Below are 26,367 nucleotides of genomic sequence, written 5' to 3'. Positions count from 1 at the left end.
GGTGACACATTTCACCTCTCCTTTGAAAACAATATAGTCTGGTTTATTTCAAAATGTAAATGTTCCCTTGACACCTATGTTCCTAAACTTCCCCATTAACATTTCAAACCCAATCTCTCTTCTCAGATCAAAGCACCCAGAATAATTCAATAAGTCACATACACACACACACACATAAACACATCCCACTATTACGCTATTTTGCAATAAATTCCAATAACATTATGAGAATTATTATATCTTCTTGACACCTCTGATATGGCACTTTATCAAATGCCTTCTGGAAATATAAGTACAGTACATCCACCAGTTCCCCTTTATCCACAGCACATGTTACTTCCTCAAAGAACTCCAATAAGTTGGTTAAACATGATTTCTCTTTCACAAAACCACGTTGACTCTGCCTGATGACCTTGAGTTTATCCAAGCACCCTGCTATAACTTCTTTAATAATAGCTTCTAACATTTTCCCTATGACAGATGTTAAGCTAACTAGCCTGTAGTTTCCTGCTTTCTGTCTCCCTTTTTAAATAGTGGAGCTACATTTGCTATCTTTCAATCTAAAAGGGACCCTTCCCAAATCTAGGGAATTTTGGAAAATTAAAACCAACACATCAACTATTTCACTAGCCACTTCTTTTAAGCCACCAGGATGAAGTCCATCAGGACTCGGGCACTTGTCAGCCCACAGATCCAACAATTTACTCAGTTCCACTTCTCTGGCAATTGCAATTTCCCCGAGTTCTTCCCTTTCTTCCATTTCCTGATTTATGACTGCTTCTCGGATGTTACTTGTATCCTCTGTAGTGAAGACTGATGCAAAATATCTGTTCAATTCATCTGCCATCTTCTTGTTTTCCATAATCAATCCTCCAGACTCACTTTCTATAGGACCAACGCTCACTTTGTTAACTCGTTTTTTAAAAAATATTTATAGAAACTCTTACTACATGTTTTATATTTCTGGCTTGCTTTATGTCATACTCTCATTTTTCCCTCCTTATTAATCTTTTAGTCATCCTTTGATGTTCCTTATATTCTGCCCAATCTTCTACCTTCCACATGTCTTCGCACAATTATATGCTTTTTCTTTAAGTTTGATACTATCTTTAACCTTTGTCGTTAGCCACAGGCAGTGTGTCTGTCCCTTGGACTTTTTCTTCCTCATTGGAATGTATCTAATCTGTGTATTCTGAAATAAATGTTTGCCACTGCATCTCTATTGACCTATCCCATAACCTAATTTGCCAATTCACTGTAGCCAGCTCTGCTTTCATGCCCTCATAATTGCCCTTATTTAAGTTTAAAAACATGGTCTTGGACCCCCTCCTCTCTCCCTCAAACTGAATGTAAAATTCAATCATATTATGGCATTCCTTCTGCACAATCTATCACTGCTATAACAGCCTGGGAATAAGAATCTCCTGGTAAGCCCTCACTGGAATTTAAAACTCTCACCAGTGCCTTTTGTTGCGGTGACACATTTGCCCAAACTACATCCACCAAACGATAGAACAACAACTGGGCTCAGATGCACAGACTAACAGGATCATTGTACTACCGCCACAAAAAAATAACACATATGGTGAGATAAGACCCTGCTCTGTCACAAGAATGAAGCTTGACTCACTCGCCCATTTAATCTACACTGGTGGCTCTCTAGCTATGGGCCATGAGGCAGAGAGAATGTGGCAAGGGGGAATGGAAGAAAAAAATTCTCTTCTGCTTTCATCTTTTAAAAATTAGAAAGTTATCCAACAATTCCATGGCTCCTTGAAGCATGTATTCTGCTTTTGCCTTCAGAAAAATCAGCCATGACTTCCATAACCTGTCATGGATCCATCAGAGATTGCTTTATATCTCTGCCTCCTCATGTTGGTCCAATTTTACATCAGAAGATTGCAGAAAGCTCAACTAATAATTTAAACTGGCACTTAACGGAAGGAGTGCTGCACTGATGGATGAGATGGGATAATGTACTCCAGTGATTCAGGCTGATTTAAAAGATTCCCAAGGTATTATCTGAAAAAGAGCAGGCAAATTTCTCAATGTCCTGGCCTCTCACCTCAACCAGTACAATCAGAAACAGATTAACTAGTCATTCATTTTGTTATTTTTGGGATCTTATAGTCCACAAAATGGCTTTGCTGATGGTCTGCTCAACAACAGTCACTGCACTCCAGAAATAATGCAGTGATTGTGAAGGACTTTTAGATATTTTTGACAGATGCAATAATCTGGCTATAAATGCAAAACTTTCTATCTTCCTCCTGGCTCTAGTTCTCCCCATCCAAATATACAGGCACAATTAGACAGCAGAAATTCCCTTCAGCATTATAAAAAAAAACTGCACAAACCATTCCTCCATTATTTTAAGTTAACTATCCCACTAGCATCAGATCTCAGACCTGATACTGAAGCATTGCTGGTCAGCGACAGTGCCTCTTCCAAAATGGTTGTAAGTGATTCAAAATAGATACAAGAAGCTTGTTGTTTCTTTTAAAAAAGATATAATTTAGCCTAAGTACTTACCATACTTTTTAAAAAGAATTCTATTTCTTCTCTTTCATTGTCAATTTTCACCCCTGTCCTTCTCTACTGAAATAGTGCACTCTAGCAGTGTTTAGGTTCCATGGGCATCAGTCCCACATCTCCAAGTGCCCATTATTCTATGAACTTTGACAATGAGTGTTTCAGGTGACTATCCAACTTTGCGGGGAATTACAGCTGAGCTCAAACCTGTGCTCCTAAAAGATCCATTCACACAGACACCTTTGCTCATCAGAGGTCTATTCACACAGACATTTCCAGCATAGGTTAAGAAAACAAATACAAGAGGAATAAACTATACAGCTACTCAAGCCTGCTCTCCCTCAATATGTTCATGGCTGAACTTCCACATTTGTACCTGATCCCCATATTCCTTGATTCCCATAGCACCCAAAAATCTACTGATCCCAGCCTTAAATATACTTAACGGCTGAACATCCACAGCTCTTTTGGGTGGAGATTGCCAAAGATTCACAACACTGATTTTAAAAAAAAACTCATCATCTCAACCGTAAATGTTCAAGTCCTTATCTTAAGACAATAACTCCCTAGATCTAGACTCTCCAGTCAGGGGAAACAACCACTCAGCATCATTGGTGTCAATCTCTCCAACAACTTTATATATTTCAATGAGATCACCTCTCATTTTTCTAAACAATGAAAAAATAGGACACAAAAAACAGAAAATGTTGGAAAAGCTCAGCAGATTTAACAACATCTGTGGAGAGAGAAAATCAAAGTTCACATTTCAAGTCTGTATGACCCTTCTTCAGAGCTCTTGTTATGACATGGGAGGTGATGTGTGCCAAGCTGATCAAATCCATGAGGGCAGCTTGGTCACACTATCACACAGTTTTGCAATTTGTATTTATTATGAGATGTGTGTACTGAATTCAGAAGTAATAAGTCCACCAAGACGTTTAGAGTTTCTTTAAAAAATAAATTAAAATATTTATTAACTAAATAAAGGTTTTGAACACATACATAAGACTACAATTACTAGTATAATAATTCATAAATTCCTAATTAACCTTCCTAATTCACTGTTCAACTTCTTCAGTACCAAATTAGAACACTGGCCTAGATAATGTATTCATGGACAAAGCACATATAACTTTTTATAAAATAGCAATAACTCTCCCCAGGAACTAGAGTAGCAACAAAAACAAAGCAAATTTTTCCAAGAACAGCTTCAACTGTAGAAGAACTGAAAAGTGGGGATGTTATGTTAAACGTGAACAGGCCTTTGGTTAGACTGCACTTGGAATACTGTGAACAGTTCTGGTCTCTATAATGATAATTATGCCCATCAGGAATTCACCAAGGCTCCTTAGACAGCACCTTCCTAATCCACGATTATTACCATCCAGAAGGGCTGTAGATAGATGGGAACACTCCCACCTGGAAGTTCCCCTCCAAGTCACTCACCATCCTGACTTGAAAATATATCACTGTTCCTTCACTGTTGCTGGGTCAAAATCCTGGAACTCCCTCCCTAACACCACTGTGAGTGTATCTGCACCACATGGACTGCAGTGGTTCAAGAAGGCAGCTCACCACCATCTTCTCAAGGGCAGCTAGAGATGGGCAATAAATGCTGGCCTAGACAGTGAAGCCCACATCCCCTGAATGAATAAAAAAAAAGGACAGGGGAGCTGGAGATGGTGCATAACAGATTTACAATGTACAGGAATGATACCAGAAATGCGAAGTTATATCCATCAGGAAAGACGGAACAGGTTGGGTCACTTTTGTCTAGAAAGAAAACCTCTATCAGGTCATCCATCAAGATAAGATTATTAAAGGGCTTAATTGGTAGATATAGGGAAGGTGTTTCCACTTGCAGGTGGGACTAGAACTATGGACTATAAATATTAGATTGTCATTAATAAACCCAATAGAGAATTCAGGAGAAACGTTTTTACTCAGTGACTGAAACTCACTACCACTGGGTGTGATTGAAGCAAATAGTATAAACGTATTTAAGGGGACTTTAGATAAGAACAAGAGAGAAAATGAATAAAAGAAGGATAAATTATGGGGTTAGAAAAGGGGCGGGAAGACGCTTGCCTGAAGCAATTAACATCAACACGGGCATTGGGTTGAATGACCCATTTTTGTGCTGTAAACACTTTGTAAGGAAATAAGAGAAACTCAACAAGGAAAGACAACTTTTTGCTGCAGGCCAGTGAATTTAAAAGAGTCACCATTTCCCTCTCAAATAGTTGGATAAATGGCCATAAGAAGTACTGCACCGTGCTAATCATGTGTGCTTCAATTATCAAAGAATGAGTTGAACTACAAAGGTTCAGGTGCCTATGTTGGTTTGTTGACGGGTAATGCTCAAAGAAAAGATCTATAAGGTTTTTAATGTATTGTAAAACATATGTACATCCACCCAAAGATGATTTAACACAAGTTGGATTGTTTTTATATCAACGCTGTACATGAGAATAGAGATATGAAGACCCTCGGCTTAGTATCAAACCAATTCAGGTGCCTAGTAATAATAAATGCTGAATCTACTCCAAATCCCCATGTAAACTCCTGATAGGCTCAAAACCCTAACTCCAACCTGTTGGGCAAAATTTTGCCGTCAGTAAAATGACGTGCGACGACGTCAAGTGTGCGTCCCGACGTCACTGCGTGCCATCGCAATTTTTCAGGAGGGCGGACGCACTATGACTTCCGAGGTGCACCTGCCATTAATTAACAGGCCAGTTAAGGCCCTTGAGGCAATAATTGACAGTGACTTCTCAGCCTGTGCGATTTTCAATGCGTCACAAGGGCACAACGGGCAGGCGGGTTGACCACATTTTTAAAAACCTCATCCACAGGCAGGATAAGAGGGGTAAGTGGGCTTGCTAATGCGAGTTTAATACTTCACGTTTTAAACTTACTGCTACTTGCTTGTGTGAACAGGACAAATTTAATTCTCTTCAGAGCTGCTTTAACAGAAAGAACAGGCTTCAGTTCAGGACCCTGGAGGAATCATAAGACTTGGAGCCTTCCAGGTGTCAGACAGCCTTCCTTTACCCTGGGAAGGGGGATTGTGCTCTCCACTGAAGGCAGTTGTGTCAAGCTGGTGACAGACGCTCTGTTCAGTTGTGCATTAACTTTCATTCACTCCTGCCTGGATGAGGCCAGCCAGGCAGAGCGAGTCAGAGGTTTTGTAGCGATTGCTGGATTCCCCCAGAGTGCAATCGACTGCACATATTTGGCCATCAAGGCACCAACGGATGAGCCCGGTGCCTTCGTCAACAGGACAGGCTTCCACTCCATGAACATGCAGATAGTATGTGCACATAGGATACAGATTCTGCAAGTCTGTGCAAGGTGCCCAGGCAGCTCCCATGACACCTACATCCTGAGACACTCCCCAGTGCCGAGGCTCTTCAATGCTCCAGCCTGGCTAGTTGGATGGCTGAGGGCTATCCCCTCAAAAGGTGGCTCATGATGCCCCTCCGCCATCAAAGAACAGAGGCCGAGCAGCAGTACCACAGGAGCCACGCCTCCACTAGGGCCATGATAGAGAGAACAATCAGTCTTCTCAAGATGTGCTTCCGATGCCTGGACCATTCAGGGGCCGCACTGCAATACCTCCCAGATTGTGTGTCATTGATAGTGGTTGCATGCTGTGCTGTCCACAATTAGGCGCTGGAAAGGAGGGATGCAGTGGAGGAAGAAGATGTAGACACAGATGCTCTGGCTGCAGACGATGAGTCCAGTAGTGAGTCCGAGGACCAGCAAGCTCAGGAGAACAATGAGGGGATAGACGCTGACCCAGGCAACCTCCAGGGAGGCAGGGACACCGGGATGCTTTGATTCAACACTCCTTCAGCTAGCCTGCCAAAGATGAACCTCCAACACATGCCAGAGCTGCAGGCTCCATACTTGATACCTGTAAGCAATATTTGCCTGGGTAGGAACATTAACGATGTGCCTTGTCAATAAAGCTCAATGACAAGCAAGTCACTCGTAACACCATGGGTTCCCATTCACCTGCAGAACTAATGAAGCACCCAGAGGCTTGTTGAGAATCAAAACATTTAATGATTGCCAACTTGCATACAGAAATGAAAGTCCCATTAAAAGGTCTTGAACAGCACACCTACTGAAAAACAACTGAAATGGGGGTCAAAAGAAAACCACCAGTGATAAGCCCATGATGTGCCTAAGGTGAATTACGTTTACGGTTGCGGGTGTTACTTCTAGGTGCTTACCCCTCGCTGGCACCGGCATTCGAGACAGCCTGCTGACCCTGTTGTCTTGTTGGCCTTGATGACCTTGGCGGTCGTCCTCTGGCCCGTGGAGCCTGTGATGGCCCCACCTGGGAGGGAGCGGCCAGTGGCACAGCTGGCATCTCCCCAGTCACTGCAGCCTCATCAGATGCCATGGCCACTGGGAGTGGGGCTGAGGAGCTGCTGCCCTCATCCGGAGCGCCCTGAGAGTAGCCTGCAGAAATGACAAGCAGCTCGTGTGCCAACGCGAAGTCACTTTGGAGCTCCCTGCTCACCAATGATGGATGGGCACCTAGCTGGGATACTGGGTGCCCAATCCATCTCCCACACTGACACTGATCACCTGAGGTCAATGCTGCTATGAAGGCTTGCAGGTCCGAGCGCATCCCCAGAAAGCCCTGATTATTCTCCTAGAGGAGCCTCTCCATGAGAGTCGCCACTCTCTCCATGGAGGAGACATTGCGCTCGGCCATGAGGGTCATTGCATTGCTCATGCTCTGCATGGACTCCTCCATCACGGAGACCATGGCACACATTCCTTCATGTATCATATCTCTGCCAGATCCTCCTGCACACCCTGCTGGACTTCCAGCATCTGCTGCCTCAGGGACGACTCCAGAGGCCCATCATCAGCCACCGATGAGCACGTTCCTGGTCCCCAGAAGTCCTCCGACTGCCAGTGCCCTGGGGGTGGGGGCGGGCGGGGTGGCTGCCTACCTAACCGCTGTGATAAGTGACCCATGCCAGCACGGTACTCACCCTTCCCGATCGCAAGAGGTTATTAACCCGCTTGCGGCAATGCACCCAGGTACGTCTCACCACATTGTGGGAGCTGACCCTTTCTGCCACCTCCTCCCAGGCATGTTTTGTTAAATGGGGGGGGGGGGGGCCACCACCTCCCGTCCCTTGGCACAAGGATGTCACGGTGTGCTGCCATCTCCTCGAGGAGGGCAGCGAGGCACTCATCTGAAAATCTCAAGGCACAATGCCCCGCCGGCCTGCCCTCCTGCCTGGTCTGCTCTCCAAGAGCACTGTTGGACATCCTCCTGTGCGATATCGGTGGCAGCCTTTGGAAGGCTGCCTGGGCCATTTTTGAATAGGCCACTGGATCGCCATTGGACTCAGCGGTCATTGACTCCTGCTGCCGCCCGCCCCTTCCTGCTGTTCTCCGGAGCCGCTATTCGAGCCCGCCTGCTTAAAATGGTGTCGTGGAGCCGATCGCGGGCGGCAATTGGCTTTGCACCCACCCATGCCTGCTTCCGACCAGCCAGCTGCCATAAGTAAAATCCTGGCCCATAGTAGAATATTACATCCACTACTTAATTACCACACTCATCGTGCTTTAGTAGAAACCACCTCAAGGCAGTTAACCCAGTGATCACAGATACACTTGCACATTTCCTAAACCACATTACTGGAATCACCATAAAAGTCAACATTTTCACAACTGCCTCACTCAGTTGGGTGCAGATACAATCTAGTTTGAAAGTAAAGTATACATAATTTAAAAATCTAAGCTTCAATACTGGTGGTAAGTGCAGAAACATGCTCTGGGAGGCTTCTTAGTCAAACAAAACAAACTTTGACCCCTATTCAAAAACAGAATTACCTGGAAAAACTCAGCAGGTCTGGCAGCATCGGCGGAGAAGAAAAGAGTTGACGTTTCGAGTCCTCATGACCCTTCAACAGAACTCAGACAGAACAAACAGAACTCAGTTCTGTTGAAGGGTCATGAGGACTCGAAACGTCAACTCTTTTCTTCTCCGCCGATGCTGCCAGACCTGCTGAGTTTTTCCAGGTAATTCTGTTTTTGTTTTGGATTTCCAGCATCCGCAGTTTTTTGTTTTTATCTCTTTTGACCCCTATTCAGTTGACAGTCATCACAGTAAGGTTTTGACTTATGGGACTATTGTAATTGAGCATGGATTATGGGGCACCCATTACTGATCATCATCTCAATTTTTAGGAAAGTAAAGTCCCTGTGATCAAGTAACCTGCCATCACCCACTGAATTCATACATGACTAGCGGCTGCCTGGGTAATTAAGGCCATCAGGATTCATGGAACTGTATGCCAGTCTGAGTCAACACCTTCAGGAGAGGAAAATATAAAGAGGTAGCTTTATTATGGACAATGAAGGGCATATTACAGACAGCTCATTGCTTGGTCTTAATAATGCTTGGCCCTTTCAAATGAAAACAATGTGCCAAAGATTGTTCTGGAACTAAATCACAACGCTGATTTAAACATAATGTCATGATTAAATAAACTTCCATTTTTCTGTCAAAAGAATGCAAGTAATTAAGCTGACTTTTGGCACTTTTGATTCCAAACCAATTCATACAGAACCCAGAGCTATCAGCTCGAAAAATTTGAAATTACACGAAGTGCTATTGACAAAGCTTAAGTAACCACCTGAAGCATTATATTAATTATACCGCATTATCTAGCCTGCACAAAAGTAGCTCTATTTTCCCCACTGTTTATCATTACCCAAACATTCAACTGAGTCCACACATGGGGTAGAATCTTACCTATGTCCGGTGGGCTGGGTAGGAGAGGGCAGGGGCAGGCATGGAACCAATTGCCACCCGCGATCGGCTGCGTGCCGCCATTTTATGCGGGCGGGCCAATTAAGGCCCACCCAGTGTAACGCACGGCCGGTAGCACTCAGCGCGACTTGTGTGGGCGGGGGAAGGAGAGAGAGTCAGGCCCTGCGCTCTTTCGTGCAAGCGTGGGAAAGAGCGCAGCAATCTCCTGTGGCACGGAGCTGCCTCAGGGAGATTAAGTACATAATAAAAATTTTAAATAATAAAGTAAAAAATTATTTAAGCGTGTCCCCTCATGTGACAGTGTCGCATGTGGAGTGAAGTCAATAAAATTTATTTATTTGTTAGAAGCTTCAGGAAACCTCATCCCACCCGTGGATGAGGTTTCCTGAAAAACGCGAAGGCCACTTGGATTCTTCGCCTGCCCGCCAACCTTAAGGTTGGATGGGAAGCGTTGTTTACAACTTTAATTGCTTTATTAATGGCCTTAATAGGCCGTTGACAGTTTGTTGGGCGTGCAGCCACCTCTGACGCATGCCCGCTCGAACGAACAAAATATTGAAATGACACGCGATGACATCAGGACACATGCCTGACATCATCGCGTGTCATTTTACGCATTGGTATGTCCGGCCCGCCCCTGTGCGCCAACGGCAATATTCTGCCCGTGAAGAAACATTACAATTTCAAGCAGAGTTACATTACAATTGTTATGAAATAGAGACAGAGACAGTTTAAGTAAGTTATATTTGTATTTGTGGGTGTTAGGAATTAATTTTAGCTTTAAAATTTAAGTTTGATTTGTATTTCTGTATCTGTGTGTTAAGAAAGGTCAAATCGAATTTTAGTTTCACTTTAAAAAGGTACCTGCATTTCTAATGGGATTTTTTACGACCGTAAGCTAAGGTAAAGAAACAAAGGTGGAAGAATTGGGCTGTTGCCCAGCAACAGGAGTCCAGAGAGGCAGGTTCCTCCCCCAGACATACACACAAAAGCCAGAAACAGCAACTTTGTTTTGGAAGCTGTTGGAATTCAGCAGGTTTTGAAGATAGTTGCCAGGCGGGAGCAGCCTGGAAGGGACAGATAACAAGTCCCAACTAAAGAAATACCCCAAAATCCACGGGAGTGGAGAAAGGGAAAGCCCCTACCAGCCCTTCTAGTCAAAGGAAGGACAGGAACCTAGAAAAGGTCCAATTAAGTGAAGTTAAGAGTGAGGGACAGAAGAAGGCTCCAAGCTTCAGATTTAAAAGACAAAAGCCGCAGAAAGCAGATTTAAAGCATGAACAGCTTACAAGAGGCAAGAATGTCCAAAGTGACAACTGAAGGTCTGTAAAACTTTGCTATGGTCATGTGAAGCAGTGGCGCTGTTGATGGCTGAGGTGATGAGATAGAGTGCGTGGAAGACAGCTTGGATGCATGTGGTGACCCAGAATAGAGGAACATCGGCAAGAGAGTTTGAAACCCTGGATGTGAACTCATACAGAAGGTGTCTGAGAGAAAGCATCGGTTTGGGAGAAGATTCCAAAGTGAGGTCTTGGAGAGTGAAGATTGGAAACCCTTGTGTGAAAGATGGAGTTAGTGAGACTGGTTGGCTCATGATGTGACAAGAGTCTGGGGCGGCAGTTGAAGAGAGATCCATAGTATCTGGTTGAGGCAACATCTGTCGCTTGGTTTCAGAATGTGGTGTGCCTGACCATTGAGGGTCTATTGTTACATGGACTGTGTACTTACTGTGGATATTAGAGTATAAGATAGCTTTTGTAACTTGTGTTATCTTACAAATCTGTATATATCTGTAAGGGTGTAGTTGTGGGTGGAGGAGTATTGTAGTTCATCTTTTCTTGTTGAGTAAATGTTTTATCCTTTTGTTAAGAGTTCGTCAGCTAACTCATGTGACTCTGTTCAATAGCTACTCTCCATGTATCTAAACAAACAAATAAAAATTAGGATCCATCAAGCTGGGTTCCACTCTGGGATCAGGCTTGTACAGGGGTAACCTCAGCTGGGATCATAACACAATATAATATAGAGATGTCTGTCAAAATACACCTTGACTATTACGACTCAGCTCAAACTCACTTTAGTTTTTGATGAATGGAAGATTATATTCTCTCCATTAAAAAAAGCTTCCCTCCTACCAATGTACATGGGGAGACAAGGCCAAGTGTACTTTTCAAGAGAAACAGGGCAAGAGGTTGGAGGATAATTGGACCAATACAAACAGACAGAATTCAGCCGCCATTATGAAAGTCATACTTTTGGGCTTTAACCTTATTTCCATTTGTAAATATGGATATAGAAACTCAGTATAATAGTCCTAATGCAGTCCTAGGTTTGTGTATATGAGATATACACACACCTATGCCGATCCCTCAATCCAATGATAATTAATCAAATTTTATTTTGGGGGTTTCAGTACAAATGTTAAACGGTCAGTACAGATGTTAAACGGTTAACTGAGATGCTGTGAAGTGGCCACTGGCCAGCATTGAGATTGAATCAAATCTCACAATCATAAGCAGTCTTAGCAAGAAAGATAGATAAAAATTATAGTCTTAGCGGGAATGAACCATTCCACATGTGAGCTTGGTGAATAGTCCTGTTTTAACCATTGTGCAAGAGTGACTGCCAAAAAAGGGCAGCTCTTGCCAATGACAGCAGGATTTTTTTTTAAAGTAAGCAAACATTTCTGGACCAGGCATCGCAGTAAACCAACAATTATAACACTGCAAAATACCATCATGATTTTTTGAAAGCTGGAAAGAATGATTCAGTTAAAAAAATCAATCTTTAATTGAAAATATTATAACCAAGTACAAACTTAATTTAATGAGTATACAACTTCTTGGGTTGCAGATGCTATATTTCATCTTACGCAGTAAATACTGGCAGACTATGCAAAATCCTCAAGTGGAAGACTATGCCTGGAGGGCAGATTGTTCTTTGACAGAGATTGTATGTTGAGCATGGATTGGGAAATGAGGTGTGGGAGGCAAAGTCAGGGATCATTAATATTGCCATAGACCAAGTGGTCCGTCTGTCTCTTTCTCTCAGGTCAGAGAGACACAGAGACACAGAGAGGCCAATCCCATCTTCAAAGGGAGATGTGAAATTAAATTTTCTGGGATGTATGGAAAATGAATTCTATTTAAAACCCCTTGGTTGATTGTCACCATCTTGTAGAAAAGCAGTTACCTCTTATACAAGACAGTGTGGTAAAGCCCATTGACCCAGATCGAAACAGTTAGTGGTCAATGGACAGTTACTGGTAACAGAAAATAAACTTGTCAATGCCATGAGACAGGGAAAAAAAACTTGGAAGCAAAAATGGTCCTCAAGCTGCTTTTGCGAACCTGCCAATCAGACAGCATTGGCAAAGAGCCAAGAGGTCAGCAGCAGCACATACACCCTGACTAGGAATGAAAAAATAAGAGAGCTAGATATTTATTGAGAAAAAGGAGGTTTAGGGTTCAGATGGCAATCAAAAACCACCCGGGAGCATAAATAAAGATATTAACAGAAAACATTGGGAATCAGAAATCAAAACAGAAAATGTCAATATTAGATGGGCAAGGGTCTTCAAATCTAAGGAGAGGAAACATAGGTCACTGCTTCAGCTGCAAATCACATTTAGATACTGGAAAGTTTTATGCCCAAAATGTCCTTTTCTTCTGAGAGACCTGTTGTCTTTTTTTATTCATTCATGGAATATGAGCATCAATGACTAGGCCAGCAGTTACTGCCTTTGAAAAGGTGGTGGTGAACTGCTTTGTTGAACCACTCCTCCAGACCACAGTTCATGTGTTGTAGGAACACCCACAGTGCTGTTAGAAAGAGAGTTCCAGGATTTTGACCCACCGACAGTGAAGGAAAGGTGATATCCTTCCAAGTCAGGATGGTGAGTGCTTGGAGGGGAACTTGTAGGTGGTGGTATTCCCATGCATCTGCTGCCTTTGTCCTTCTAGGTGGTAAGGATCACTGGTTGGAGGTGCTGTCGAAAGAGTCTTGGCAAGTTGCTGTAGTGCATCTTGTAGATGGTACACACTGCTGCCACTGTGTGTTAGTGGTGGAGGGAGTCAATGTTTAAGGTGGTGGATGGGGTGCCAACCAAGCAGACTGCATGGTGTCGAGCTTCTTGAATGTTGTTGGGGCTGCACTCATCTAGGGAAGTGAAGATTCCATCACACTCCTGACTTGTGCCCTGTAGATGATGAACAGGCTTTGAGAGTCAGGAGGTGAGTTACTCTCCGCAGAATTCCCAGCTCTGACCTGCTCCTATAACCAAAGTATTTACATGGCTGGTCCAGTTCAGTTTCTGGTAACTGCCAGGAAATTGATAGTGGGGGATTCAATTATGGTAATATTATTGAATGCCAAGTGGAGATGATTAGATTCTCTCTTGCTGAAGATGGTTATTGCCTAGCATTGTGTGGCGCAAATGTTACTTGCCACTTAACAGCCCAAGTCTTAATGTTGCCAGGTCTTGCAGCATATGGACAGGGACTGCTTCAATTCATGAGGAGTTGTGAATGGTGCTGAACATTATGTGCAATCATCAGTGAACACCCCACTTCTCACCTTATGTTGGAGGAAAGGTTATGGATGAAGCAGCAGAAGCTGGTTGGGCCTTGGATACCACCCTGAGGAACTCCTGCAGTGATGTCCTGGGACTGAGATGATTGACCTCCAACAACCACAACCATCTTCCTTTGTGCTAGGTATGACTCCAACTAGTGCAGAGTGTTCCCCGATTCCCATTGACTTCAGTTTTGCTGGGGCTTCTTGATGCCACACCGGTCAAATGTTGCCTTGATGACAAGAGCAGTCACTCTCACCTCACCCCTTGAGTTCAGCTCTTTTGTCATCGTTTGGATCAAGGCTGTAATAAGGTCAGGAGCTGAGTATCCCTGGAGGAGCCCAAACTGAGTATCACTGAGTAGGTTATTGCTGAGTAAGTGCCGCTTGATAGCACTGTCAATGACAGCTTCCATCACTTTGCTGATGATCGAGAATAGGCTGATGGGGCGATAATTGGCTGGGCTGGATTTGTCCTGCTTTTTCTGGACAGGACATTCTGGGCAATTTTCCACATTGTCTGATAGATGCCAGTATGGTAGCTGTACTGGAACAGCTTGGCTAAGGCTAGTTTTGAAGCATAAGTCTTCAGTACTATTGCCAGAATGTTGTCAGGTCCCATAGCCTTTGCAGTATCCAGTACCTTCAACTGTTTCTTGATATCACATGGAGTGAATTGAATTGGCTGAAAACTGGCATCTGTGATGCAGTAGATCTCAGGAGGAGACCGAGATGGATCATCCATTTGGCACTTCTGCCTGAAGATGGTTGCAAATGCATCAGCCTTCTCTTTTGCACTGCTGTGCTGGGCTCCCCCATCATTGAGCATGGGGATATTTGTGGTGCCTATGCCTCCAATTAATTCTTTAGTTGTCTACCACCATTCATGACTGGATGTGGCAGGACTGCAGAGCTTAGATCTGATCTGTCGGTTGTGGGATCACTTAGTTCTGACTACTCCTTCTGCTGCTTGGCATGCAAGTGGTCCTGTGTTGTTGCTTCACCAGGTTGACATCTCATTTTTAGGTAAAAACAAAAAACTGCAGATGCTGGAAATCCAAAACAAAAACAGAATTACCTGGAAAAACTCAGCAGGTCTGGCAGAAGAAAAGAGTTGACGTTTCGAGTCCTCATGACCCTTCAACAGAACTGAGTGAATCTAAGGAGAAGGGTGAAATATAAGCTGGTTTAAGGTGGGGGAGGGTTGGGTGGGGGGAGAGAAGTGGGGGGTGGGGGGGGGGCGGGGTGGTGGGTGGTATGGTTGTAGGGACAAGCAAGCAGTGATAGGAGCAGGTAATCAAAAATGTCACAAACAAAAGAACAAAATAACACAGATGCGTTGAAGGTGGTGATATTATCTAAAAGAATGTGCTAATTAAGAATGGATGGTAGGGCACTCAAGGTACAGCTCTAATGGGGGTGGGTTGGAAAGGCTAGCAGGGCATAGAAGATTTAAAAATAATGGAAATAGGTGGGAAAAGGAAAATCTATATAATTTATTGGAAAAAAAAGGAAGGGGGAAACAGAAAGGGGGTGGGGATGGGGGAGGGAGCTCACGACTTAAAGTTGTTGAATTCAATATTCAGTCCGGAAGGCTGTAAAGTGCCTAGTCGGAAGATGAGGTGTTGTTCCTCCAGTTTGCGTTGGGCTTCACTGGAACAATGCAGCAAGCCAAGGACAGACATGTGGGCAAGGGAGCAGGGTGGAGTGTTAAAATGGCAAGCGACAGGGAGGTTTGGGTCATTCTTGCGGACAGACCGCAGGTGTTCTGCAAAGCGGTTGCCCAGTTTATGTTTGGTCTCTCCAATGTAGAGGAGACCACATTGGGAGCAACGAATGCAGTAGGCTAAGTTGGGGGAAATGCAAATGAAATGCTGCTTCACTTGAAAGGCGTGTTTGGGTCCTTGGACGGTGAGGAGAGAGGAAGTGAAGGGGCAGGTGTTGCATCTTTTGCGTGGGCATGGGGAGGTGCCATAGGAGGGGGTTGAGGAGTAGGGGGTGATGGAGGAGTGGATCAGGATGTCCCGGAGGGAATGATCCCTATGGAATGCCGCCGGGGGGTGAGGGGAAGATGTGTTTGGTGGTGGCATCATGCTGGAGTTGGCGGAAATGGTGGAGGATGATCCTTTGAATGCGGAGGCTGGTGGGGTGATAAGTGAGGATGAGAGAGATCCTATCATGTTTCTGGGAGGGAGGAGAAGGCGTGAGGGCGGATGCGCGGGAGATGGGCCGGACACGGTTGAGGGATCTGTCAACGACCGTTGGTGGAAAACTTCGGTTAAGGAAGAAGGAGGACATGTCAGAGGAACTGTTTTTGAAGGTAGCATCATCAGAACAGATGCGACGAAGGCGAAGGAACTGAGAGAATGGGATGGAGTCCTTACAGGAAGCGGGGTGTGAGGGGCTGTAGTCGAGGTAGCTGTGGGAGTCGGTAGGCTTGTAATGGATATTGGTGGACAGTCTATCACCAGAGATTGAGACAGAGAGGTCAAGGAAGGGAAGGGAAGTGTCAGAGATGGGCCATGTGAAAATGATGGAGGGGTGGAAATTGGAAGCAAAATTAATAAATTTTTCCAAGTCCCGACGAAAGCATGAAGCAGCACCGAAGTAATCATCGATGTACCAGAGAAAGAGTTGTGGAGGGGGGCCGGAGTAGGACTGGAATAAGGAATGTTCCACATATCCCATAAAGAGACAGGCATAGCTGGGGCCCATGCGGGTACCCATAGCCACACCTTTTATTTGGAGGAAGTGAGAGGAGTTGAAGGAGAAATTGTTCAGTGTGAGAACAAGTTCAGCCAGACGGAGGAGAGTAGTGGTAGATGGGGATTGTTCGGGCCTCTGTTCGAGGAAGAAGCTAAGGGCCCTCAGACCATCCTGGTGGGGGATGGAGGTGTAGAGGGATTGGACGTCCATGGTGAAGAGGAAGCGGTTGGGGCCAGGGAACTGGAAATTGTTGATGTGACGTAAGGTGTCAGAGGAATCACGGATGTAGGTGGGAAGGGACTGGACAAGGGGAGAGAGAAGGGAGTCAAGATAACAAGAAATGAGTTCCGAGGGGCAGGAGCAAGCTGACACGATCGGTCTACCGGGACAGTTCTGTTTGTGGATTTTGGGTAGGAGGGTAGAAGCGGGCCGTCCAAAGTTGGGCGACTATCAGGTTGGAAGCTGTGGGAGGAAGATCTCCAGAGGAGATGAGGTCAGTGACAGTCCTGGAAACAATGGCCTGATGTTCAGTGGTGGGGTCATGGTCCAGGGAGAGGTAGGAGGAAGTGTCTGCGAGTTGACGCTCAGCCTCCGCGAGATAGAGGTCAGTGCGCCAGACAACAACATCACCACCCTTGTCAGCGGGTTTGATGACAATGTTGGGGATGGACCTGAGAGAATGGAGTGCAGTAAGTTCAGAGAGAGACAGATTAGAATGGGTGAGAGGAGCAGAGAAATTGAGATGACTAATGTCGCGCTGACATTTCTCAATGAAAAGATCAAGAGAAGGTAAGAATCCAGAGGGAGGGGTCCAGGTGGATGGAGAATATTGGAGGTGGCTAGAAGGATCCGTTGAACGGGAAGAGGACTCCTGCCCAAAGAAGTGGGCACAGAGACGAAGACGGTGGAAGAAGAGTTCAGCATCGTGCCGAGCCCAAAATTCATTGAGATGAGGGCATAAGGGTATGAAACTAAGTCCTTTGCTGAGCACTGAACGTTCAGCGTCGGAGAGGGGAAGGTCAGGGGGTATAGTGAATACACGGCCGGGGCTGGGATTGGAAGATGGGTGGGGACGGAGGGACAGGCAGGGGTGGAGGGTGTTGGGTGTCGATGAGTTGTTGGAGCTTGCGTTCCTTAGCACTTGAGAGAAAGAGAAAAAGTTTCTTGTTGAGGCGTCGGATAAGACGAAGGATCTCATTTTTAGCTATGCCTGGAGCTGCTCCAGGCATCCCCTCCTACACTCTTCATTGAACCAGGGCTGATCCCCTGGCTTGATGGTAATGGTAAAGTGGGGGATATGAAGTTACAGATTGTGGTTGAGTACAATTCTTCTGCTGCAAATGGCCCACAGTATCTCAGTTTTGAGTTGTTATATCTGTTCAAAATCCGGCCTATTTAGCAAGGTGGTAGTGCCACACAACACGATGGTGAGATCCTCAATGTGAAGATGGGATTTTGTCTCCACAAGGACTGTGCAGCAGTCACTCCTGCCAACATTGTCATGGACAGATGCACCTGCGACAGGTAGTTTGGTGAGGATGAGGTCAAGTAGGTTTTTCCCTTTTGTTGGTTCCCTCACCACCTGTCGCAGACCCAGTCTAATAGATATGTCCTTCAGGACTCAACCAGCTGGGTCAGTAGTGGTGCTACTGAGCCACTCTTGGTGATGGATATTGAAGGCTGCCACCCAGAGTACATTCCGTGCCATTGCCAACTCAGTGCTTCTTCCAATTGGTGTTCAACATGGAGGAGCACTGCTTCATCAGCTGAAGAGTGGTGGAGGGTGGCAATTGGTGGCAGGCAGTAGGTTGTAATCAGCAGGATATTTCCTTGCCCATGCTTGATCTGATGCCTTGAGACTTCTTGGGGTCTAGAGTCAATGTTGAGGACAACACCCTTCTGACTGTATGCCACTGTACCGTCACCTCTGATGGGTCTAGTCCTACCAATGGGATAGGACATACCCAGGGATGGTGATGGTGATGTTTGGGACATTATCTGTGAGGTATGATTCCGTGAGTATAACTATGTCAGGCTGTTGCTTGACTAGTCTCTGGGACAGCTCTCCCAATTTTGGCACAAGTCCCCAGATGTTTGCAAGGAGGACTTTGCAGAGTTGACAGAGTTAGATTTGCCATTGTTGTTTTCAGTGCCTAGGTCGATGCCAGTTTCATTCCTTTTAAGCTTTGTAGCAGTTTGATACAACTGGCTTGCTTGGCCATTTTTTTTTCTTAATTTTTACATGAGTTGTGGGCATTGCTGGGAAGACCAGCATTTGTGGCCCTTCCCAAATTTCCTTGGAGCTGACTAGCTTGCTGGGCCATTTCTGAGGGCAGTTGAGAGTAAACAGCATTGTTATGGTCACATGTAGGTCAGACCATGTGAGGATGACAGATTTCCTTCCCTAAGGGGAAATTAATGAACCAGATGGGTTTTTAAACAACAATCGATGATGTTTCGTGGTCACTATCACTGAGACTGAGATTAGAGTTTCATATTGCATATTCCAGAGTTATTAATTGAATTTAAATTCCACCAGCTGTTGTGATGGGATTTGAACCCATGTCTCCAGAGCATTAGCCTGGGCCTTTGGATTACTAGTCCAGTGACATTACCACTGCACCACCACCTCCCCATTTCCAATAGGCTGTGTTTGAATTACAGAAAGGCAAGTGTCTCAACTCGGATTTTCTTTAGCTTATGGTGCTTTACAATACATGATGCAATGCTACATTATCATACATAACTGCTTTCTTGTATCAGGATAAAGCCAAACACTCAGCTTTTTATTATTATACCGCCTAAGGAAAACATTTTTTGTAATCAAATCAACTCCCTTGTAGGTGGATTGTATTTGTTGGGAATAGCTTCTGCTGTTTTTAAAATGCAATTTTAAAGTGTTTTATTAAATTTTTATTCCCTTCCTAATTTTACACAGCGCTTCAATCTCCCTAAGGGAGCTCCGTGCCTGCCTCAGGGAGGATGAAGCACCCTTTCTCACGCATGCACAAAGTTCGCACTCCACCCGCTCACCCTCCTCTCCCTGCCTGCACAGGCAGCGCTCAGCACGGCCGCTCGCGATCCACGCAGGGAGGGCCTTAATTGACCTGCCAGCATGAAATCGCAGTGTAGAGCTGATCACGGGCAGAAGTAGGCTTCCCGACCACCCTCGTCTGTCCCCACCAAGCACCCCCTCCAAAGGCAAAAATCCTGCCCATGGTCTTTTTCTAATCATCCTGTCTAAATGACTTCCAATTTAAAAATGTGCTGTTTTGCAGCGAGTTGCCAACTGACAATCATTCATTGATCCAGGTCGGTTTTGCTAAACAGTGATAAGATTGCTGGATCGAGGCTTTAAACTAAATTGGAAAAGAGAATATAAAAGTTGAAACTTTTTTTGAAATTGGTAAGCCAACCTGCCTACACTCACTGTCCACCCAGGCACACATATAACAGCCACTTGTATCAGTGTCCATGGAACTGTGCCCCAGCTGAAGTCAAGCCTTCAAGAGCGCATACAGAAAATTGGAAAACAAAGCTTTAGCTTACAGCAACTGGCATTCCATAGCATGTTTAATCTTGACTAATTTAGGCAGAATATTTGAGGCTAAAACAGTTACAGACTGAAATAGAAGTGATGTGTGATATATGCTCAATACTGCTTAAGAACCTGTTGAAGCAGATGCTGCTTAGTCTGTACAAAGCAACAAAAAAATCCCCCAAAATGCCTCTTTTAACTCTTTGATGACTGCAGACTCCTTTAGCTTAAATAGCAGTTCCCTGGAGACTGTGTTCCCCTTGTACCTAGCCCAAGTGACATGGACAGTGCATAGGCTATTCTATCGCGGGTCGGGAAGCAATCTAATATCCTGCAAAGCACTTCCAGCAGAAGAGCAACAAGAGCAATTCTAATTGCCACACCTCCATCCTTCCTTATCCAGGAATCCCTAAGCCAATTATGCCAATGCTGAAGTTAATTAACTTTGCATAAAAAATCAAAGCTGACAATAGAGCCCGTAGGGTTATCTTTACTATCAGGGAGACAGAACATTGCATTTGTAGAATAAATCAGTGGCAAATGGAATTTAATCCGGATAAGTGCACTTGGGCCGGACAAATAAGGCATGGGAATACACGATGAATGGTAGGCCCTGGAAAGTACCGAGGATCAGAGAGACTTTGGTGTGCCTGTCCACCAGTCCCTTAAGGTAGTGGGACAAGTAGATAAGGTGGTTAAGAAGGCGTATGGGATACTTGCCTTTATTAGCTGAGGCATAGACTATAAGAGCAGGGAGGTTATGCTGGAACTGTATAAAACGCGGGTTAGGCCACAGCTAGATTATTGCATGCAGTTCTGGAATCCGCATTATAGGAAGGATGTGATTGCACTAGAGAGAGTGCAGAGGAGATTTACTAGGATGTTGCCTGAGCTGGAGTGTTTTAGTTATGAGGAGAGATTGGATAGACTGGGGTTATTTTCCCTGGAGCAGAGGAGATTGAGGGGGGACATGATTGTGGTGTATAAGATTATGAGGGGCATAGATAGGGTAGACAGGAAGGAACTTTTCCCCTTGGTGGAAGGATCAATAACCAGGGGGCATAGGTTTAAGATTAGGGTCAGGAGGTTTAGAGGGGATGTGAGGAAGAATCTTTTCACTCAGAGGGTAGTGGGAATCTGGAACTCACTGCCTGAAAGCGTGGTAGAGAGAGAAACCCTCATAACATTTAAGGAGTATTTGGATGTGCACTTGCGATGCCATGGCATACAAGGCTATGGACCTAGCGCTGGAAAATGGGATTAGAATAGTTAGGTACTTGTTTGACCAGCGCAGACTCGATGGGCTGAAGGGCCTTTTTCTGTGCTGTAGACCTCTATGACTCTATTTGAAGAATATGATATAACATATTCAGTATAGTTTTTTTTAATAATCAGGTTAATTAGGACAGTCACAATGATAAAGAGCCAATGTTGACATTTGGTCTTAAACAAATTTACTCTCACCCATTCCTCTAATCCCTTAAATTCGGTTTCTACTTCTACACCCTGAACAATTTGCTGATGTGCCTATTCCACCCTTAATTAACAAAATTTGTTTGAGCCACGCTATAGAGAAGATTGGGCAGGTTAATCTCTCTAATTTGACATTTCTTCTTTAATAAGATTTTTTTTATAATTGGAATGTTTAACTAGTGCAGACTGAGCAAAATTGACCTTGACTGTTTATAATCAATACAATATCTTATCTGAATCCCAAACCTTTTATTGGCCACAGGAAAGATCAATGGCACATGTAACGGATAACAAATAACACTAAGATAAAAACAAAAAAACGGCGGATGCTGGAAATCCAAAACAAAAACAGAATTACCTGGAAAAACTCAGCTGGTCTGGCAGCATCGGCGGAGAGGAAAAGAGTTGACATTTCGAGTCCTCATGACTCTTCGATAGAAATTGAGTGAGTCCAAGAAAGGGGTGCAATATAAGCTGGTTTAAGGTGTGTGCGTTGCCAGTGAAGTCCAACGCAAACTGGAGGAACAACACCTCATCTTCCGACTAGGCACTTTACAGCCTTCCGGACTGAAGATTGAATTCAACAACTTTAGGTCTTGACCTCCCTCCTCCATCCCCACCCCCTTTCTGTTTCCCCCTTCCTTTTGTTTTTTTCCAATAATTTATATAGATTTTTCTTTTCCCACCTATTTCCATTATTTTTAAATCTTTTATGCTCCCCCACCCCCACTAGAGCTATACCTTGAGTGCCCTACCATCCATTCTTAATTAGCACAATTCGTTTAGATAATTTCACCAACTTTAACACCTATGTGTTCTTTTGTTCTGTTGTTTGTGACATCTTTTGATGATCTGCTTCTATTACTGCTTGTTTGTCCCTACAACCACACCAACCCCCTCCACTGCTCTCTCTCTCCCCCCACCCAAACCCCGCCCCCCGCCCCCCCCCCCCCCCCCCCCCCCACACACACACACACACACACACACCTTAAACCAGCTTATATTTCACCCCTTGGACTCACTCAAGTTCTGTCGAAGGGTCATGAGGACTCGAAACATCAACTCTTCTTCTCCGCCAATGCTGCCAGACCAGCTGAGTTTTTCCAGGTAATTCTGTTTTTGTTTTTAACAAATAACACTAGTCGTGTTTGAAGTCTACAGCACTCCGTGCCCCTGTAACATTGCAGAGCAGATTGAGGAGAGGCTTAAAAAGCCATCAGCTATTACCATAAACAAAAATATTCTACCAACGGTGGCGAGAGCCTGCTGAAAAGCTATAGTAGTTCATGCTTCACCCCACTTGTCTGTTAAACACTATAATGCAATGCTACAAATAGTTTCCAATAAACATTTTTAGATCTTACTATGCGACTGACTATTCCAGAAATAGATTCACAAGCATAGATATGAGAGAACGCTGTAAATGGATCCAGCAACCGGAACCATGCCCAAACCTTCTTGCTGTCATAATGTACCAAATGTTCTCATATAAGCTCAAGCGAAGTATTTTAACCGACAAAATTAACCATTGTCTCTTTTCATACGCTGGCTGATTTACAATGCATTTCCGTTTATCTCGCACGTCTTGCGCATGCCACTGTCTTCCTCTCAACCCCATCCCCAATTATCTCCCAGGAAAATTTCCGCCAAAAATAATCTCCCAGGGTCGCAAAGGAAACCCAACACAACTTCAGAATTTCTGTCCAGTCGCTCAACCCACATGATTCAACCCTGCCCTGTTGCTTTTCGCACACGCTCCGAGGAGTCCATGTTATTCAGTTACAGGTGTGAGAAAAAAACAAAAAAACTGCGGATGCTGGAAATCCAAAACAAAAACAGAATTACCTGGAAAAACTCAGCAGGTCTGGCAGCATCGGCGGAGAAGAAAAGAGTTTTTAAATACCAGCGGAAAACATTTAAACTTAAATGTGAATTGACACTTAAAGCCTTTAATGTCCCCTCCCTTTATGGTTGATGCGCCACATCTTATTTTTCGGCCAATCAAAAATAATTTCACTTTAGTTTTTTTTAGTGGGAATATTTCTGTGCAGTGTCAACACAGGGATGATTACAACGTCAACTCTTTTCTTCTCCGCCGATGCTGCCAGACCTGCTGAGTTTTTCCAGGTGTGAGAAAGTTGGCTCCTTTCAAAAGTAAATATCAATGCACCCGCGGTTACTCAAAACAAAGATGATTTTGCCTCTTGACTCAGAGTTGGGTGCCCGGCGTTACCGATGAATGAACTTGAACGTGGGAGGATGAGTAACTGTAACCTGTAAAGGAACTGTAATCCTAAATTTAAACTGATGCGAACCCTGTCTGACTGCCAACTTTGAAGCAAGCACCAATCCTGAACTCACCAGACCTAATCACACTCTACACAAAGTTAACCTTCCAAACTAGAAACATGTAATCATCCCAGTGTCGACACTGCACAGAAATATTCCCACTAAAAAAAAACTAAAGTGAACTTATTTTTGATTGGCCGAAAAATAAGATGTGGCGCATCAACCATAAAGGGAGGGGACATTAAAGGCTTTAAGTGTCAATTCACATTTAAGTTTAAATGTTTTCCGCTGGTATTTAAAAACCCACAACGAATCTGTTGAGTCGGGATTTTTTTTAATTGTAGATAAACCTGCCGCGCGGTAAATGCAGGAGGATTAGTGGGAGTTTGCTTTGAAAGCTTTCACTTTTTTGCCTGCTCTCCCCAATGAACAGGTCATTTTCTTTTATTTTGTGTGTGTGGCTTTTGAAAACTCAGGTTCATAGCATGCGAATGAGGTGTGTCAATGTCAACAGCAACCGCGCGTCGAACTCAAAAACACAGCCAAAATCGACCAGGCTTTTTCTTGTAACAAAACGGGTCCGCGGGGACAGTCTCACGGCAACAAGCCGCACACAGACTGTTTCAGTTCGCAGTGTGGCTCCCCAACCGAAGTGGAGAAAGTCATAGATCACATTCCAAAGCACACAGCCAAACTTCCCCGCAACGTAAACAAGTTTGCGCATCGGATTTTCTCTTTTTTCTGCTATTGCAGTTGGAGTTTCCTCTCTTACCTAAATAAGGGTCGCTTCTTATTCTGCTGAAGTGAGCGACTATGAGAGAAATCACCCAGAATCGGTTCATGTTGTCGCCCTATCCTCTCGCGGTGATAGCGATCATACAGGACAAAGGTTACATTAGTTCCGATCGAGTCCCGATCGGACGAGAAGTGCAACTGTGATTTAAATATATGCGGAAGAGAAAGACACGGCGAGCGGGCCTGACGTCAATAAAATAAACCCTGCCAAAAGTCTACATTAAAACCGCAGAAACCTGCCTTCTGCTGGGAGCTGCCAGGAGCACAGGCTAGGAAATTCTCCTCTGCGTATTCACTAACCTGACTGTATCTTATAAGATAAAAGCAAAAAACTGCGGATGCTGGAAATCGAAAACAAAAACAAAAATACCTGGAAAAACTCAGCAGGTCTGGCAGCATCTGCGGAAGGGAGCACAGTTAACGTTTCGAATCCGCATGACTTTAACAGAACTAAGGAAAAATAGAAAAGGGGTGAAATATAAGCTGGTTTAAGGGATGGGGTTGGGACAAGAAGAGCTGGATAGAGGGCCAGTGATGGGTGGAGATAACCAAAAGATATCACAAACAAAAGGACAAAGAAGTGTTGAAGGTGGTGATATTATCTAAAGGAATGTGCTAATTAAGGGTAGAAAGCAGGACAAACAAGGTACAGATAGCCCTAGTGGGGGTGGGGTGAAGGTATCGAAAAAGGCTAAAAGGTAGAGATAAAACAATGGATTTAAATATGTTTAAAAATAATGGAAATAGGTGAGAAAAGAAAAATCTATATCAATTATAGGAAAAACAAAAAGGAGGGGGAAATATCAGAAAGGGAGTGGGGATGGAGGAGAGAGCTCATGATCCAAAATTGTTGAACTCAATATTCAGTCCGGAAGGCTGTAAAGTCCCTAGTCGGAAGATGAGGAGCTGTTCCTCCAGTTTGCGTTGAGCTTCACTGGAACAACGCAGCAAACCAAGGACAGGCATATGGGCATGAGAGCAGGGTGGTGTGTTGAAATGGCAAGCGACAGGGAGGTCTGGGTAATGCTTGCGGACAGAACGAAGGTGTTCTGCAAAGCGGTCACCCAGTCTGCAATTGGTCTCTCCAATGTAGAAGAAACCTGGACTCGAACTCAAGTTCTGTCGAAGGGTCATGAGGACTTGAAACGTCAACTCTTTTCTTCTCCGCCGATGCTGCCAGACCTGCTGAGTTTTTCCAGGTAATTCTGTTTTTGTTGTAGAAGAAACCACATTGGGAGCAAAGAAAGCTGTAAACTAAGTTGAGTGAAGTACACTTCACTTGAAATGAGTGTTTGGGCCCTTGGACGGTGAGCAGAGGGCAAGTGAAGGGGCAGGTGTTGCATCTTCTGTGGTTGCATGGGAAGGTGCCATGGGAGGGGGTTGAGGAGTAGGGGGTGATGGAGGAGTGGACCAGGGTGTCACGGAGGGAACAATCCCTACGGAATGCCGCCAGGGGGGTGAAAGGAAGATGTGTTTGGTGGTGGCATCATGCTGGAATTGGCGGAAATGGCGGAGGATGATCCTTTGAATGCGGAGGCTGGTGGGGTGAAAAATGAGGACAAGGGGGAACCCTATCATTGTTCTGGGAGGGAGAGGAAGGTGTGAGGGCGGATGCGTGGGAGATGGGCCAGACACGGTTGAGGGCCCTGTC

General features: G+C 44.6%; 1 protein-coding gene across 7 annotated transcripts in view; it reads right to left on the bottom strand.

Annotated features, from left to right (window-relative positions):
- The window catches only part of ptprub (protein tyrosine phosphatase receptor type Ub), an 818,938-nt gene extending 794,046 nt beyond the window's left edge, over positions 1-24,892 (bottom strand). For 6 of the 7 annotated variants that reach the window (XM_041212611.1, XM_041212608.1, XM_041212609.1 and 3 more), the window contains exon 1: positions 24,694-24,880. Coding sequence is in view for 6 of the 7 variants with exons in the window: in XM_041212608.1 (XP_041068542.1) it covers positions 24,694-24,763 (70 nt within the window). In the remaining variant the exon portion in view is untranslated. Of the gene's footprint in view, positions 1-24,693 lie in introns of all 7 variants that reach the window. The other variant, XM_041212606.1, reaches the window with a different exon arrangement.
- Positions 24,893-26,367: the final 1,475 nt, after the last annotated feature.

This window comes from Carcharodon carcharias, chromosome 19 (assembly GCF_017639515.1).
Source record: "Carcharodon carcharias isolate sCarCar2 chromosome 19, sCarCar2.pri, whole genome shotgun sequence".
Lineage (NCBI taxonomy): Eukaryota > Metazoa > Chordata > Chondrichthyes > Lamniformes > Lamnidae > Carcharodon > Carcharodon carcharias.
Note: the sequence above shows the minus strand (reverse complement) of the source record. Positions and strands in the feature narration are given on the sequence as shown.